The 15,098-nt window shown below is 38.1% G+C and overlaps 1 protein-coding gene across 3 annotated transcripts in view; it reads right to left on the minus strand.

Annotated features, from left to right (window-relative positions):
• HDAC9 (histone deacetylase 9) overlaps window positions 1-15,098 on the minus strand; it is a 446,072-nt gene that overhangs the window by 138,461 nt on the left and 292,513 nt on the right. For all 3 annotated transcript variants that reach the window (XM_056484523.1, XM_056484522.1, XM_056484524.1), the window contains one exon: window positions 5,179-5,356. In XM_056484523.1, coding sequence (XP_056340498.1) covers window positions 5,179-5,356 — 178 coding nt within the window. The remainder of the gene's footprint in view (window positions 1-5,178; window positions 5,357-15,098) is intronic.

The following is a 15,098-nucleotide window of genomic DNA, read 5'->3' on the forward strand; positions in this document are numbered from 1 at the left end:
GATTTTCTGTATTTACTTGTTCTTTGCATTTCTCCTAGACAGTCTGGAATAAAAATTATTTTCCTTACCCCTATGTGGACTATTTTCATTTGGGAAACATTTGGCTTTTTTCCTTTCCCTTACAGTTGAAAAGGACTCAGATTAGCAATTTCTCCAAGCTGCAATTCTTGGCATTCAAAACATCTTTCTTATGTGCCACCACTACTGGGGACACCAGCACAGTTCTGGGAAAATTGTATTAGCCTGCTACTGAAAAGTCAGCCAGTTAAAAAAATACAGAATTAAAATCCAGGTTCAACAAAATGCTCAATACCACCCTTATTTAACAAAGTTCTCTAATGGGTATTGAACATCAATAAAGTCTTTAAAAGCTCTGCTGAATAAGAGCCTGTATACATCGTGGGTGAGTCAAGATTCTGAGATAATTCAGTTAGAAGCCAGCCAGAAGTTATGCTGCTCTAGAAATATTTATTCTGCCATATTTCTTAGCTCATGCACTTTAGAACTGATCCTTTGGGATCTTGGTATTTAAGCCAAAATGATAATACACTTATGTAAAGTGTAAGGAAAATGCAAATATAATACCTAACTGCAGTATGACTAAGTTTATGCTAAATGATTATCTAGCAAACATAATAATTCATTAGCCATAAATTTTTGTATTTACTTTCTTGTTCTGTTTTCTTTTAAAGAAAAAAAGAACCAGCAAAAACCTGGAGCTAATAAGCTAATGCAACTTAAAATATGTGCTGGCATTGTCCAAGCAGTTAATAATTTCCTTTCTCTGCAGTTCTTTGCTGCTCTATCATCAGGCCTTGTAATTGACTTGGAAGTATGCACACAAATAAGTGCATGCTCACATACCTCACTTTCCTTTTCTTGGCCCTCACAGTTTTAACTTCTGCAGTCTGCTGCCTACTCAGCTTGTCCAGTTTGGCAGTGGCCAATATACCAACAGAATAGAAAACATTTCCTCCCATCCCCCTGACCAACAGGGAAGCTGTTCATATGACAACTGTACAGGCATCAGGATTTCCTGAAGCTTTCAGGTAGAATAGGCTGTGACATTGAATGGATTTTAATAGAAATATTTGTTAAACATTAAGAAAAATTTGCTGTAAGTTGAAAGTTTCTTTTACCTGCCATTCTTTCAATACATTTTTTATTCTTCTTACTTGAATAGTCCAAACAGCAGGTAATAGAAATAATATTAATGAATAAAAAACAAATGACTGTTGTTTTGTTATACAGTCAGGTGTAATAATGACACTTTTTGAATACCTGTATGAGGGTTGCAAAAAATTTCCAAATGAAGCACTGAAACTGTGTGTTCAGAATGCCTCCTCTGGTTTGTATAAACTTCCTTTTCATAGTACTTGTCCAGAAATAGAATATAACTAAAAATGTAATTTTGTTGCAGGTGAGTTATTTTGTCTGAATCAAAAATCAGTTTAATAAGATCAGGTCAGTATTGCATGGCAGAAGCATCTGCTCCACACTTTTAGATACCAAGATATTCACACCACTGAGTGTAAAATTTGTTTCTAGGGGGATTAATTGACTTAAGAAAATACTGAAATATATGTTTTCATTTATTGCAAGCTTTTAAATTGATTTAGGATGTGCAAGGGATTCAGATGTGTGGCTGCTGGTCGTACAGCACATGTGCTTGGTACAATACCAGAATGCAGCAGCAGAGCTTACTGCTAAAAATAGCCTGTAGGATTTCCCTAACAGGATTCAGCCAATAACCTCCCCACCCCCATGAAAAAAAAAAAAAAAAAAAAAAAAAAGAAGAGAGGGAGACAACTGTTTTCAATTGCAGACTGCTGTGAAATATTAATAAAAGATGGTTATTCTGTCTCTCCAGAACAAATGCCTACAGCCAGATTCTGCTCTCAGATTCCTTGTGTAAATCTGAGCAGCTCCACTGAGACTGGTGGATTTATTCTGGATTTACACCAATATTACTGAGGTCAGAATGTGGCCCTGAAGACAGATGGGAATGGTGCCACCACTGAACCATATAATGATAGGGGACACAGGACAAAATCAACTGAACTGGCATTAATCAGCAAAAAAACAAGATTTTCCTGGTGGGGACTCCCTAACACTCATTTATTTCCAAAATACTTTATTCGGATCAGTTTCTTTTAATAATATTTTAAACAGAGCGGAGAGACCTAAGAATCATTGGCTAACAGCATGCTTTGAAGAAGATTAATTGCCCTGGAGAACAACAGCACCAATAAGAAAACTCAAGGGCAGAATATCTAATAAATTATTCCAATAAAAAAATCTCAACTAAATAATGTCAAATATTCTGTAAACTGCCTAAATGAAAATTAAGTGGACTTTCATTTTTTTCCACCTTTAACTCATTATCTTGTGCATATACTGTGTATATATTGCTTAACTCTCACAATAATCACTGTTCTTCAAATATCTTCAGATATTTGGCTAAAGGCATTTTTCTCATGACTCACAAAAACATGGGCTCAATTTGATGCCTTTGAAATAATCTGCTGCAACAGTTTTCCTCCTAACTTCTTTTCTCTTCCAAGAATGTATTGTCCTTAAACAGGGAGTAAAAAAGCCCCTAACAGTAAATAATAACTCAAGGCAGGGACATGTTATTACATTAATTCTTCATTAATTAATTAATTTATAGAGTCTGAATTTTCTGTTGCTTTATGGTAGATTAGAATTTTCTCCCTTTCCACACACCCATTCCTTTCTCCATGCTTTTACAAATGGCAGTGTTGTAATTGCTGTGGACAATGGCTGGCTGCATCCTGTGCTCTCTTAAGGGAGAAAATCATAGAATCATAGGATAGCTCAGGTTGGCAGGGACCTCCAGAGGTATGTAGACCAACTCCTTCAGAGTAGGTCAGCACTGTGATCAGACCACATTCCTTGGGACCTTAATCCTAAAAGATTTTCTAAAGGCCATATAAGAATAAATAAAAACTGGGTCTGAGTTTCTTTCTTTCGAGTGACAATGAATAAATGCTAGGGCACCATCCAGATCCAGGAAACAGTATACACAGATAAAGTAATTCTATACCATAACATCCCATATGTTAATAATACACAGATTGTTTGGTTGTTCTGTTTGGTTTTTTTGGTTTTTTTTCACAGAAACTGTTGATGTTGCAAAGTTTCTGCTCATTGTCACTCCAAATGTATCAATAAAAAATAGCTCTGTTTTCAGTGTACTCCAAAATTGGAGTGATAAAGGTTACGTATGTAAGTCTGTAAGTTTAGACACATGTCAGGGAAAGAGATTTCTTTTAGCAGAAGGGAAAGGCTTAACTGTGAATGCAGAGCTATGTGCTCTGTGAGACCTGGATACAGTTTGCAAGCAGGTACAGCACCACACTGTCCCCAGCCAGTACCTAGGGGACATAAAAGAGCTGAGGGTACAGAGCAGAGGTGGAGAAGCAGAAGCAGAAAGTTGTAGGGCAGATGAAAATAGGGGGATTTTATTTTTTTCAGTAATTAGTTGTGATTATTAACTTGAATGAGCAGTGGAGGGGGGAAAAAAGATTCAATAAAACAAGAAACAGAAATTCAATAAATTCTTTCCACTGGTGTTCATGTGGCAATGTTTTGCCAAAAGGGTAAATTTCAGCTCTCTGCCCAATCTGTCTGCATGTCCATCCTTGAACCTATCAGGTTTCTTTGTGTCACATCTTGAGCCCTTCATGCCAGGGATGTCCCTTCCCATCACCATCTCCAATCATTGTTTGCATACATAATTTAATTCCTTCTCTTATTTTTCCATGTCAGCTTCACACTTTCTTTCTTGATTAGTTCCACTAATGCCACAAGCCCACAGATCTGTGTAACCTCCTTGACCCTACAGCCCTTAGTGAGGATTATAAAAGGAGGTGTCAGTAAACCTCAGCAATCAGGCTGAAGCAGCAGCTTTTACAGCCATCACTCCATTCAGCTTTTTCAGTGGAACTGCAGATTTGTGAAAGGGACAGTGAAGCTACACACAGTGGGCTCACTTTTTGTGTGCTCTGCAAATCTTAGAATGAGTTTACAATGTTTTGGGGACTCTATGAACACAACTGGAAATACAGAGGTCTGGTTTAAGAATCCTGTCTATATGTGGCTCTTCTTTTTGGAGAAACTCATGGAAAGTGAATTAGTACATTTGTTTCTGTACAACCCAAATGTTTGTTACCCAAAAATAATAATACATTTTTGATTTCCCAGTTCATATTCTAATTGGAAATACAGGAGAGCATACTGTCTCACATTGCATACAGTGTCCATTAAGGACTCAATCCTACATAAATCCATGGTCATTGCCTGAAAAGATGAAAACTTTCAAGGAAGTTCTGCCAGCTGAAGGAAATACACTTCTGGCATAAACCTTCATAAACAGTAACTGCAAGTATTTATTTCCCCCACTTTTATTTTTCACTTTTTTTTTTTTAATTTTATTTTCTTCACTTCTGACCATGCTCTAATGTTATACTGACATTCAGGCTTTTAAAAAGATAGACCCTCATGCAAGGTTAGATTACCCACAATAAGAAATGAGGTTTCTATGGTCATTTTCCTTCCTTTGACTGAAGATTTTGGGGTTCTAATCCCTTTGCTTTGATCAATCCATGCTCCTGAGTGACTGGAAGTCCCAGGACGTAAGCATAAAACCTGTCTCTGTAGAATCCACACAACTGCTGAATGACACAGAAGTTGTAGCTCACTTATTCATGCCTACAGCTTTGCTCTTTCTGTAGAGAAAGTCATCTTGAAGAGAGACTGGTTTGTCAAATGAAGACATTGAGAATTACATCACAGTTTTCCTCCTTATTGGTGGTGGTCTCTTTACAAAACAGGCAACGAGAACACAAAGAAAAGAATCAGAGAAGAGGGAAATGAAAGAAAAAGCTGTAAATGACTTACAGGCACCAAAAATGCACCTGTTTCTGTATTGCCAGAGCCAGTCAATGATAATAATTTATGACTGTGTGAATATTAACCCTGTGATTTATCAGCTGCACTGGTTGAGATGGTGCCAGTATAGCATAAACCAGAGATGCAATAGGGCTAAAACTGAGCCATTGCTGCAGGAGGTATTTGAGGCATTTAAGTCTGTTGATCCCACATGAACAAATGCATTTGCCCTGCCTATTAAAAGCAGTCTTTAGGGAATCCTACCAGTTGTGTAGACATGCTGGTTGGGCTGGTCCATGTCTGGGTGAGGTACTGTGGAGTCAGAGGGGGAAGATGGGGTCCTGGAAAGCGGTGGATGTTTGTCTGATCCTGCCATGCCAACTGAAGCCATCTGAGCCTGGTAGATTTGCAACTGGTGCACATGCTGATGTGCCAGGAACTCCTGTTTCCAAGAAAACAGCACAGGAGAAAGAAATGTGAGATGGGATCAAGTAAAACACTGAGGGAAACACGTCAACAAATTAAGTTCATTAGGTCAGGGCTGTAATAAACAGTGGGGACCCCCACCCCCAACTTGTACCTAAGACTACTCAATAAATCCATTCAACAGATGTTTTCACACTGACAGTGTGGGCTACTGAGTTTGCTGGAGAGTAAGTGATGGCAGGCAACCTGTCAGTTCTCCCTGACAGGAAAGACAGCTTCACATGCTGTCAAAGGCTTATAAAAGACAAAGTTTTTCTAATATATTGAATATATAATATGATGTCAGAACATGCGTTTTATGATGCTACACAAATAGAATTTAAATTTTCCCACAGCACTGGAAGTGAAAAGTGATGTTCTTACTACTCAGTACCAAATGCACTGAGCAACTGTGAGTCAAGTTTCTACAGTTAACTCAGTTCCCAGAGCAGCAATGGTTTGCATCTTAGTATTTCACAAATCGTTCAGAGATTCAGGAATTGTTACGTGAGATCCCACTTAGGAACCATCTCTTTTTGTCATAACTGCTGCTGGCTGTAGGCAGAGGCAAACACTTCAGGGAAATAGACAGGTGTGAATAGACTGTAACAGAGTAGAAAAGAAGATTATCTCTTCTATTTTGTCAACAGATGGTCACTTTTGCTGACATGACAAAGGCTAAAACCTTATGAAGCCAGTAGGAACCTGGCTCACTCCACTGGGTAGGATTCCTTCTCAAACCCTTTTCCTTCTGTTTTTCTTTTTTTTTTTCGTGTGCATATAGTCCCAGAACCTCAATCGAAAGAGAAGTATTTTCAAACCACTTAATACAAATCCAGTGGATATTCACACTTGTGACTCACAACTGCAGGCTCTGTTTAACCTCACCTCAACATACATATATGCAGGAATATAAATAAATAAATAAATAAATAAATAGTATATATGTGTGTGCATATATATATGTATGCATGTGTACATATATATATATACACATACATATAAATATATATATACACATACATATATACATGTGGCTTTTTTGTTTTTGTTTTTGTTTTTTCTTTTTTTTTATTTTAATAAACCAGCAATTAACATTGCTGTGTGTGGTTGCTTGGGACAGCAGCTTGGAGGAATAGCTTGGTCAAGGAGAGATTACTGGCTGCTCAGAGAGGTGAAGCTGAGTTCAGGCTGTGTGGGAAGGCAGGTGGGAGTACCCCAGCCCATCACACGCTGCAAAATAAATTGGCAGCTCATGGGATGTGAGAATGTCTACCCTGCATGCAATAAAAGAGGCCTTTATGCACACAAGTACTCATCAATAACAGCTGAAATGAGAATAAATGCTTTAAAAGGCAGCCTCAAAACCCACATTAATATCTAGGGTCACTACTTCAGTGAAAAGACATAAGGTCATGGGAAAGGTAAATCACCTGGGACCTTGTCATAAGTGACTAAATGAAGAAATAAAAAAAGAGTAAACAAAAAGAGGTTTTACAAGAACTGTCTTGGTTTAGAGTCATTGAACCTTTCTTTAAATACAGTCCCCAACTTTTCTTACTGTTTTTTTTAATGTACAATGACAAGATAGTGTTACATACTCCAGGAAATATCTTGAGCTATCTGAAGAGTTCTCTGTATCCATCTATACATAATAAAACTTAACATTCAGGATTTTTTTTCCTGAAATCCCTTTTTGCTTAGTTTTGCTAATGATTTTGATTGTGCTAAGTTTTCAGAGGAGACTTTTTTTGTCCTTATAGGCATCCACACCTTTTGCAACCTTCACTGGGAGTGTGTGTGATTGGAGATGAGTGAAGAATGCATGGTCAGTACTGTGCTGAATATTTTCCTTGTGGAGAAGAGAAATACATTCCTTTGAGAGAATTTAGCATTCACTTTCCTCAATGCTGGCTCAGTGGTTAATAAAGTAGGCATAGGAGTCATTTTGCTGTCTGTGATTGCTCCCTGCTCCTGGGATCAGGTGGTGGCAGCAGCACTGTCTGATGCTCATATATTCACAGTCTCTTATCTAAACTCCCAGCTGAGCAGTTTGGAAGAAGCCAAATTCCTGCAGAGCCATTCATGGCACAGAATGTTGCTGCCAGACAGGAAATCAGTGGAATACTGTTATTTCTGCTGCTCTCCTCAACTTATACGTTGCCTTCATTACATTAATTTAATAGCTGGTGTTTGTATAGTTCTTTGAGCAAGGGAATTTCTGATTTAAGTGTTCACACTAACTGCTGATAGTTCATTGAGGTCACTTTTCTGATAATCATTAGAGTACAGAAGACAAAAGGATTTGTTCCCTATTGGAATTCTCCTCAAGCTAGTAAGGATTCACCAGTGGATTGTGGTAGTCTTCATCAAGCTTTTTTACTTAAACATACTTCTTAAAGAAATCTTGGAAATTCAGATGTCAATGGAGGGGGGTGGGGGATTGATGCTGTCTCTGTTTGGGCTTTTCTTGGTGCTGCTTTGAACTCTGAGGCTTTAGACTGTGTTGTCTGCCTTTCTTTTATTTCCAGACCTGAACTTCAATTTTGCAGTATCTGCACTTTTTTTTTTTTATTTTTCAGTGAAGCTGTAAGTTTGCCATTCAGTCAACATCTAAAACATAATTTTTCCAGGTCTCTGATCTAAAAAATTTAATTGAAGTGGATTTGGTGGTTTTTGGGGTGTTTTATTGTTTTTTGTTTGTTTCATTTGTTTTGGTGTTTTTTTGTTTGTATTTTTTTCTGCGTTTTTTGTTTTGTGGGTTTGGGGTTTTTTTTTATGTTGTCTTGAAGAAGTCTGGAAGATCAAAAAGCATAGATAACTTTGGAAGATGTTCCTGTCTTTGCTTCTAAAATGATTTTGTGTTTGTGTCTATGTAGTCAATAGAAACAATATTTTTCATGCAGATGAACAAATTGAGATAATTTTTTTAAATACAAACCTGTGTGAACATCACCTAAACCAGATACCTATTTCAGCAATTTGTTGGAGACCAAGAATACAGACTATTCTTTCCTTCATTTTCAGTTTAAAGTGTGTCCTGTTTATATCATTCTCCCCTCCTCAAATGAAACCAGACACAAACTGTGTTTGACACATGTTTATCAACATAATCTGTTCAGGGAAGGAGAAGAAATTGGTGGAAGATTCCATGGAAATTGCCTGACACCTGCTTTAATTTCTGAGGACAGAGAAAACATTTGCCTGTGAGAATCTTTTAAAAGTGTTAAAAGTAGAGTAGTTTGTCTCACAAGGCTTACACTGAGCCTTACATCATCTTGTGATCCAGATCCTGTAATATTAAAAACTGTAGGCATCAGCAAAGTTTAGACTTGTTTAGATTTTAGTCAAAGTTTTAGGCTCACCTCCTGATTAGGTTTTATTTTACAGACTACAGGCACTCATGAAATACATATAATTTTTCCAGCCACCAACATATTTATGCTGTGAGCATTTCTGGTACTATAAGTCACAGACAAGTGGATTAATGCAATGAGTAATGTGGATAATCAACACACTTATCTGGCTCCCCAAATGCCCACCTGGCCTCTGGAAGGGATTAAAGGAACACAATGAATTCATCTTCAGGTTTTATGTGCTGCAGCCCTGCAAACACATGTCCATCTCTCCAGCAATATGACAAAAGCACTGTTTGCACATCTGCAGGGCTAGTGATTTGTGTGAATATATTTGGAGTATTTCTGGGGTAACCTGAGCCCTGTCTGCCCTGCGTGGAGCCTGCTAGTTCCAGGTGCCTGAGATTAGTTTATTAGTGGAGGCAAGCAATTAGGGTCCCTGCTGGAGCTAGAGGAGGGACATCCATTGCCTTCCACAGAAATGAGCTCAGGCCCTCAGTAATTGCTTTGAGGAGGAATCTTAGTGTCTAAAGAGAATATCAGCCTTTTAGGAGCATAGGAAGTAAATATTTGTTGTTCTCCTAATATTATTGTAAGGCTTGTTTAGCAGGGCTTTGAGTTAATTTGGATGGTGTGAATATACTTCAATGTAGATGTGTGATTTGTTCCTTTGGAGCTTAACATTTTGTAAATTCTAAGGATTTTCATTAGAACTACTTACTTTTTTTTACTGGCTGTGAGAGCTGATAAATTACAAGTACATTCTGTTGGATTACTGGATGTTCTGTATTGGAGGATAAAACATAGGTGAGTTGTCTATAAATTAACACTCCTTTAAACTGTTATGTTTTGTGCAGAGAAAAAAATATGTGGGATTCACTCATAAAAGTTTTTTTTGCCTCCTAACAGTCTGTTTTTAAATTTAATGTATTAATAGTTAGTTTAGTCACAGCTAAATAAATCCAAATATTTGTATGTCTGCAGCATAATCCTGCATAAGGGAGTATTCACACCTCTCTTCAGGATTTATGCTTTGGCTTTTTTTCATTGTGGTAGAGAACTTTTTTTTTCTTCTTAGGGATAGCAAATTTTGCATTTCTTAATAATAAGATTACTACTTTCATATATATTTGTGGCCAGGTTTATATCCCTCTGTTGTTCTGCCTTTGATGCATTCTGCTGAGATATAAAGTGTGTGCTAAATAATTGGTAAAAGTTATTCATGTTTTGCCCATCCTACTTTCCTCTCCCAAAAGACCTCAAGCACTACTAACCTTACAAAGCTTTTCCTCTGAAAGCATTTTTGGTGGTGTGCTTGCTAATTTCCACATTGTTTTCAGAAATTGACCCAAAGGATGGGGAATTTCATGAAGGGGAAAGCTACATGTATATGCTTCAGAAAGTTTTGCCCTAGGTGAGGATGTCAACAAGACCTGCTGCTTTTCAGACCTTCCTCTCTCCTTCTGGAGGATATTTCTGATTCCTGCTCTGCTGCCTTGTCTCACCCCATGGGTTCTGTTGGAGACCCTACTCCTTAGCCCGGTCCAGACTTTTGTAGAAACATGGGATGAGAGCAACTTCAGATCCTGCCACTTGTCTTCTCTACCACCCTCCTGGGCTTTCTGCCTTTCCAGTGCAGCTGTAGCTGAGTGCATCCAAGGGGTGTCCAGGCCAGCCAGTGACTGCATCCAGCACAAAAAGCCTCAGCTTGCAGCAAATAGAGCCCAGTCCTGCTCTTCTAAGGTCCCTGTGAAAGCAGTCTTGGCCCAAACCAAGACAGCATCATCCAAAGTCTGCTGGAGTCAGAAATTCTGGTCACCTTGAAACTTCTCCTTCAACCCAGATGTAGGTAGTTAACAGTCCTTCAGCAATATCACACAATAAATTAATAGGTTTGACCTTGGTTATCCTCATAAGTGACAGAAGAAAAACATAGAAAGCAATTAATGCTTCTACAAAAGAGTTTGTTCCTTGGGACAAAAATCTGTGGGTAAGTTGAATTTTTAGCAATTTTCACCCAGGAGTTTTGTGAAGTACTATTTTGCCTATTGTCCTCAAACAGAACCCTAACTAGTTGCCCTCAAAAACCAAGCCAAAAAATAGGTCCTGATGTCTTTAAAAAAAAAGTGTGTGAACAAATGTGAAAGTCTAGGAAAGGTGTCTCTCTGTCAATATATAAAACCTAAAATAAAAATTAGTCTGAGATGTCATTGAAAATGAATATGTTGAGACATGTTTTTAACCTCTCTGACACTTGGAGAAAACACATCACCAGGAAGCCCTACCAGTTTCTATTTTTGACAAAACCACATGAGGAGCCACCAACTTCTATGGTCATCACTTTCAAAAAAACCCCAGTATCACCATCTGAAATATAGTCAACCACAAACTTAGAATCAGCATTTTTATGAAAAGTAAATAAATTACAAGTATGGTTACAGACACATAGATTGAATAGGTAGAAATGGATTTAGAGCAAACAAAAGCATAGAGAGGAATAAACAGGGCAGTTAGCTTTGAGGCATCTGGATATATTAGGTCACATATTATCAGGATGTTTATAGAATTTGTATTTCTCATGCAGAAATCCAAGGAACACAGTGTTAATAGAAAATGGGTAAATAGAAATGAAGTCTTATCAACTGAATCTTAGGTGCAGATCCAGAGCAGTGGGATGGAAGCTATAACCCAAAACTGCCTGGAGTCCCAGGTAGAGATTTGCTGCTTCTCACAGCAAAATAACCCCATGCCCTGTGTCTTCTGGTGGACTGTGGAATGGCTTTAGTCCAGCTGTTGCCAAGGTGGAGCTTAGCACTGAGACTGGTCCTACTGCAGTGACAGCCCAGGGAATGGTTATTACCCTCAACCAGTTTTGTTTTCCCTCTCTATTCATGGAGCTGCTGCTGTAGAGGTCCCTGCCCCTCTCCTACCATCCTTCCCTTCCAGCACAGGAGCACCTTTGGGGTCACAAAATGTTATAAAAATTACATTTTTGGGTAAGAAATGGAGGAAGAGCAGAGACTCTTAATGGGTAACAAGAGCTCCTTTATCAAGGCACGAAGAGAAGATGTATTTTGGACATGGGGTTGTATGGCTAAATGTGCAAATCCAGGCTGGAGTCACACACCCCTTGCCTCTGGCTGCAGGATGTGACAGCAGAGGCAGGACTCTTCCCTTTTATCTCTGTTGCATGAGGAGGTGGATGGGCTGCTGCCCTGTGTTTTAAAGGGAGAGAGGGTGAAAGTGCCTCTCTTGGATGGAAAGTTTCCAGAAGCATGAGCATCAAAACATGACCCATGTTGGTCCCGTGTAAGTGAGGAATTGAGGTGGTCACATGGTTTGAGACATTTTCAGCTATCTTTGTTAAAAATATATGAACCAAAATATGAACCAAGCACTATGTTGAAGCCTGGCATGATTGAGAAGAAAGGAATTTTGGAAGTGACAGAAAAGGTGGTCCTAAAGTCAGAGCACTTTTACTGGAGGGAAATTCCAGGAGTCCAACTGAGCTGCTGGTTTCACTCCTGGTTCCTGCTCCTGTGAGACCTGCCTCCTCTGCTCCCAGCATGGGCAGGTGCTTGACTTCTGTCACTCCTGCTAAAGTGCTGCCTGCAGTGTGCACAGCACTTGTCCAAAGAAAATGCAGCATCTCCTCAGAAGCTGCACTCCCAGCTGAACCTTGTCCTCATGTTCTGGCTCTCCCAGATATTTAATATAAATGTGTAAATAATTGGGGGTTCAATACAGGGGAGAAATAGACCACCTGAATATCTTGTGGGTTTTGTTTTTGTTGTTTTTTAAAGAAACCTCTTCAGAGGTTTCTTTTTACTTATTGCTTTTACTAGAAAAAAGCTGGCTTTCCAGAAGTCACATAGTGCTTTCCAAAAAAAGAACACCAAGAATTGCAGAAATGAATGCAAAAGGAAAATACAATTGTTCAAATGTCATGCCCTAAATTTCAGTATTGACAAGTATTTTTTTTCTTTTACTTTGGTATGAAAAATAAACAAGCTCTATAATACCAGCCATCTAATCCTAATAGGTTTTTTGAAATAAATAAATTGGTATGTTGGCCAAAACTGATTAATGATAACATCACCTGTGTCACATGTTTCATTGCTCTAGGAAATGTCACCCAACTCTCTTCAACAGTATTGGCAAATCAAAAAGTTTGGTGTTACTTTATGCAGATCATTTCAACTACATTTCCATTTTTCTGGTCTTTACCAGCACTACTTTTCTTAGCAGACTTGTATGATTAATTTTTAAGTGAAGAATCATTACTTTAGCCTTCACACAAAAAAATAATAATCTCCAGGCTAAATTCATTAGCAGTCTGCTGCAGATCTGTTTCCTGCATATTTCAACAGATTCCTCTTTGGTTTTACAGACAGTTCTTCTGAGTTCAGGTTTTATTGTAGAATTAATGGAAATTACTTGAATCTGACATATAAAATCTTGGAAAACCCTGCTCTTCAATATAGAGCCCAGACACACTAACACATCAGTGCCTAAGTATAAAATTATGAGAGTGTATAGATGCTTCGTCCCTTGTGTGGAGGTACAGTGAGGTCAGAATGGGGAACACCAAGGGACCATATGGACAGAAAATATAAGCAAATATAATATGGAGTGTTTGACCTACTCTGTTCTCTCTAAACAGAGCATTTGTGCAGGTCACTGTGTCTAATGCACAATGCTGGGGGATGAACAGGTTTAGAGCAGCCCTGCTGAGAAGTGAGCTAATTGCAGCCTTCCAGTAACTGGAGGAAGCCTGCAAGAAAGATGAAGAGAAACTATCATGATAACATGTAAAGACAACAGGGAATAGCTTCAAATGGAAAGAAATGTAAGTTTAGATTTGATATCAGACAAAAATTCTTTACTGTGAGGGTGGTGAGCCACTGGAGTAAGTCACACAAAATCACGGATGCTCCATCCCTGGATGTCTTCTAGGCCAGGTTGGATGGGGCTCTGAGCAGCCTGGTCTAGAGGAAGGAGTTCTCCTCCAAGGCAGGGGGTTTGGAACTAGACAACCTCTAAGTTCCATTTCAATCTAAGCAATTCTGTGAGTCTGTGAATTTTACCCCTCTGAAGATTTCAGAGATATATATTGCCAAATCTCACACTTTACTTAATGTGGTTAAAATGCCCACAGACTTCCTTTCTCCAGCACATATGTTGTAAGAGATAGAGTTTCTTGAAAAACTGTGTATGTACACACAGGCATGTCAAATATCACAAGATATTTTAAAAACATTTTTCTCTCTTCAGTGCAGAGCTCTACTACAATTTCCAAATTTTGGAGCACAAGGAAGTAGTGATATATAAGAAAATGGTGATATAATTTTAGACTATAAAATAAAGGATTTAAATATAGGAAGGATGCTGCAGGAAGGAAAAATAAACTGACACAAAAATCCTTTCAGATCTCTTCTATATATTTAGAATTCTATGAAGTTGTAGAACTAAATATGTTTCTGCAACAAAAAAGTACAGCTTGTTTGTTCTTTTTTGATTTATTTGGGATAAGATCAAATTATTTGTAATTTGAACAAAATTGAACTGAACATCAAAAGATTACTTACAAGTATTTCCCACTTTGTTTTCTCAGCCTAGGGTTTGCTGCTTTTAATAAGCAGGGGAATTGCCAGAATGAGCAGATTTAAAATAGAGGAAAAATCCCTTATGTATTCTGATTTAGGAACAAACAGAGTTTAAAAGAAATGAGGAAAATGTTATGTGCTTAGCGTAGCACAAATTATGTAATTCAGACTATAAAATAAATTATGCAATTTCTCATTCCTTAAGCCAGTCTCTAAACTTAAAATGCAAAATAACTTTCAGGATGATACCATGTTACTTGTTATATTTCATGGGAAGGATAAATTAATTTATCTGAACTTGCCTCATTCCAATGTACTTCAAGTGGGGCTAGATTGCTGTTATTTACAAGGAGGGATGTGGAACACTGGGTGGGACTAAAAGGAAGAAGAGAGAGGGAGTAGTATTACAAAGTCCAAACATCTGAATAGCATAAGGTCCAACCTCTTCCATTCTCACCCTCTGTCCTTTATTTTATGATAATGCTTTCCACTTCTGGTTTTAAAATTTGGAAGCTCTTTTGTTTGTATGCTCAACTATAATTTCTTGCCTTTGTCCCTTTTCCAAAAAAACTGAATCTTTCATGTGCTCACATTAATCCTCAAATAGCATAAGATATTAAATAAATGGAAGCAGTAAGAATAAGTAAAAAGAATGCTGGATGAGGAGAAGTGGGGCAATAAGAACTCTTGTCCCAGTGTAGCACTTCTGGAAGGTGGTTCATCAATTTACTCACACTACATAGGGATCTCAGCACTG

Source organism: Oenanthe melanoleuca, chromosome 2 (genome assembly GCF_029582105.1).
Source record: "Oenanthe melanoleuca isolate GR-GAL-2019-014 chromosome 2, OMel1.0, whole genome shotgun sequence".
Taxonomy (NCBI): Eukaryota; Metazoa; Chordata; class Aves; order Passeriformes; family Muscicapidae; genus Oenanthe; species Oenanthe melanoleuca.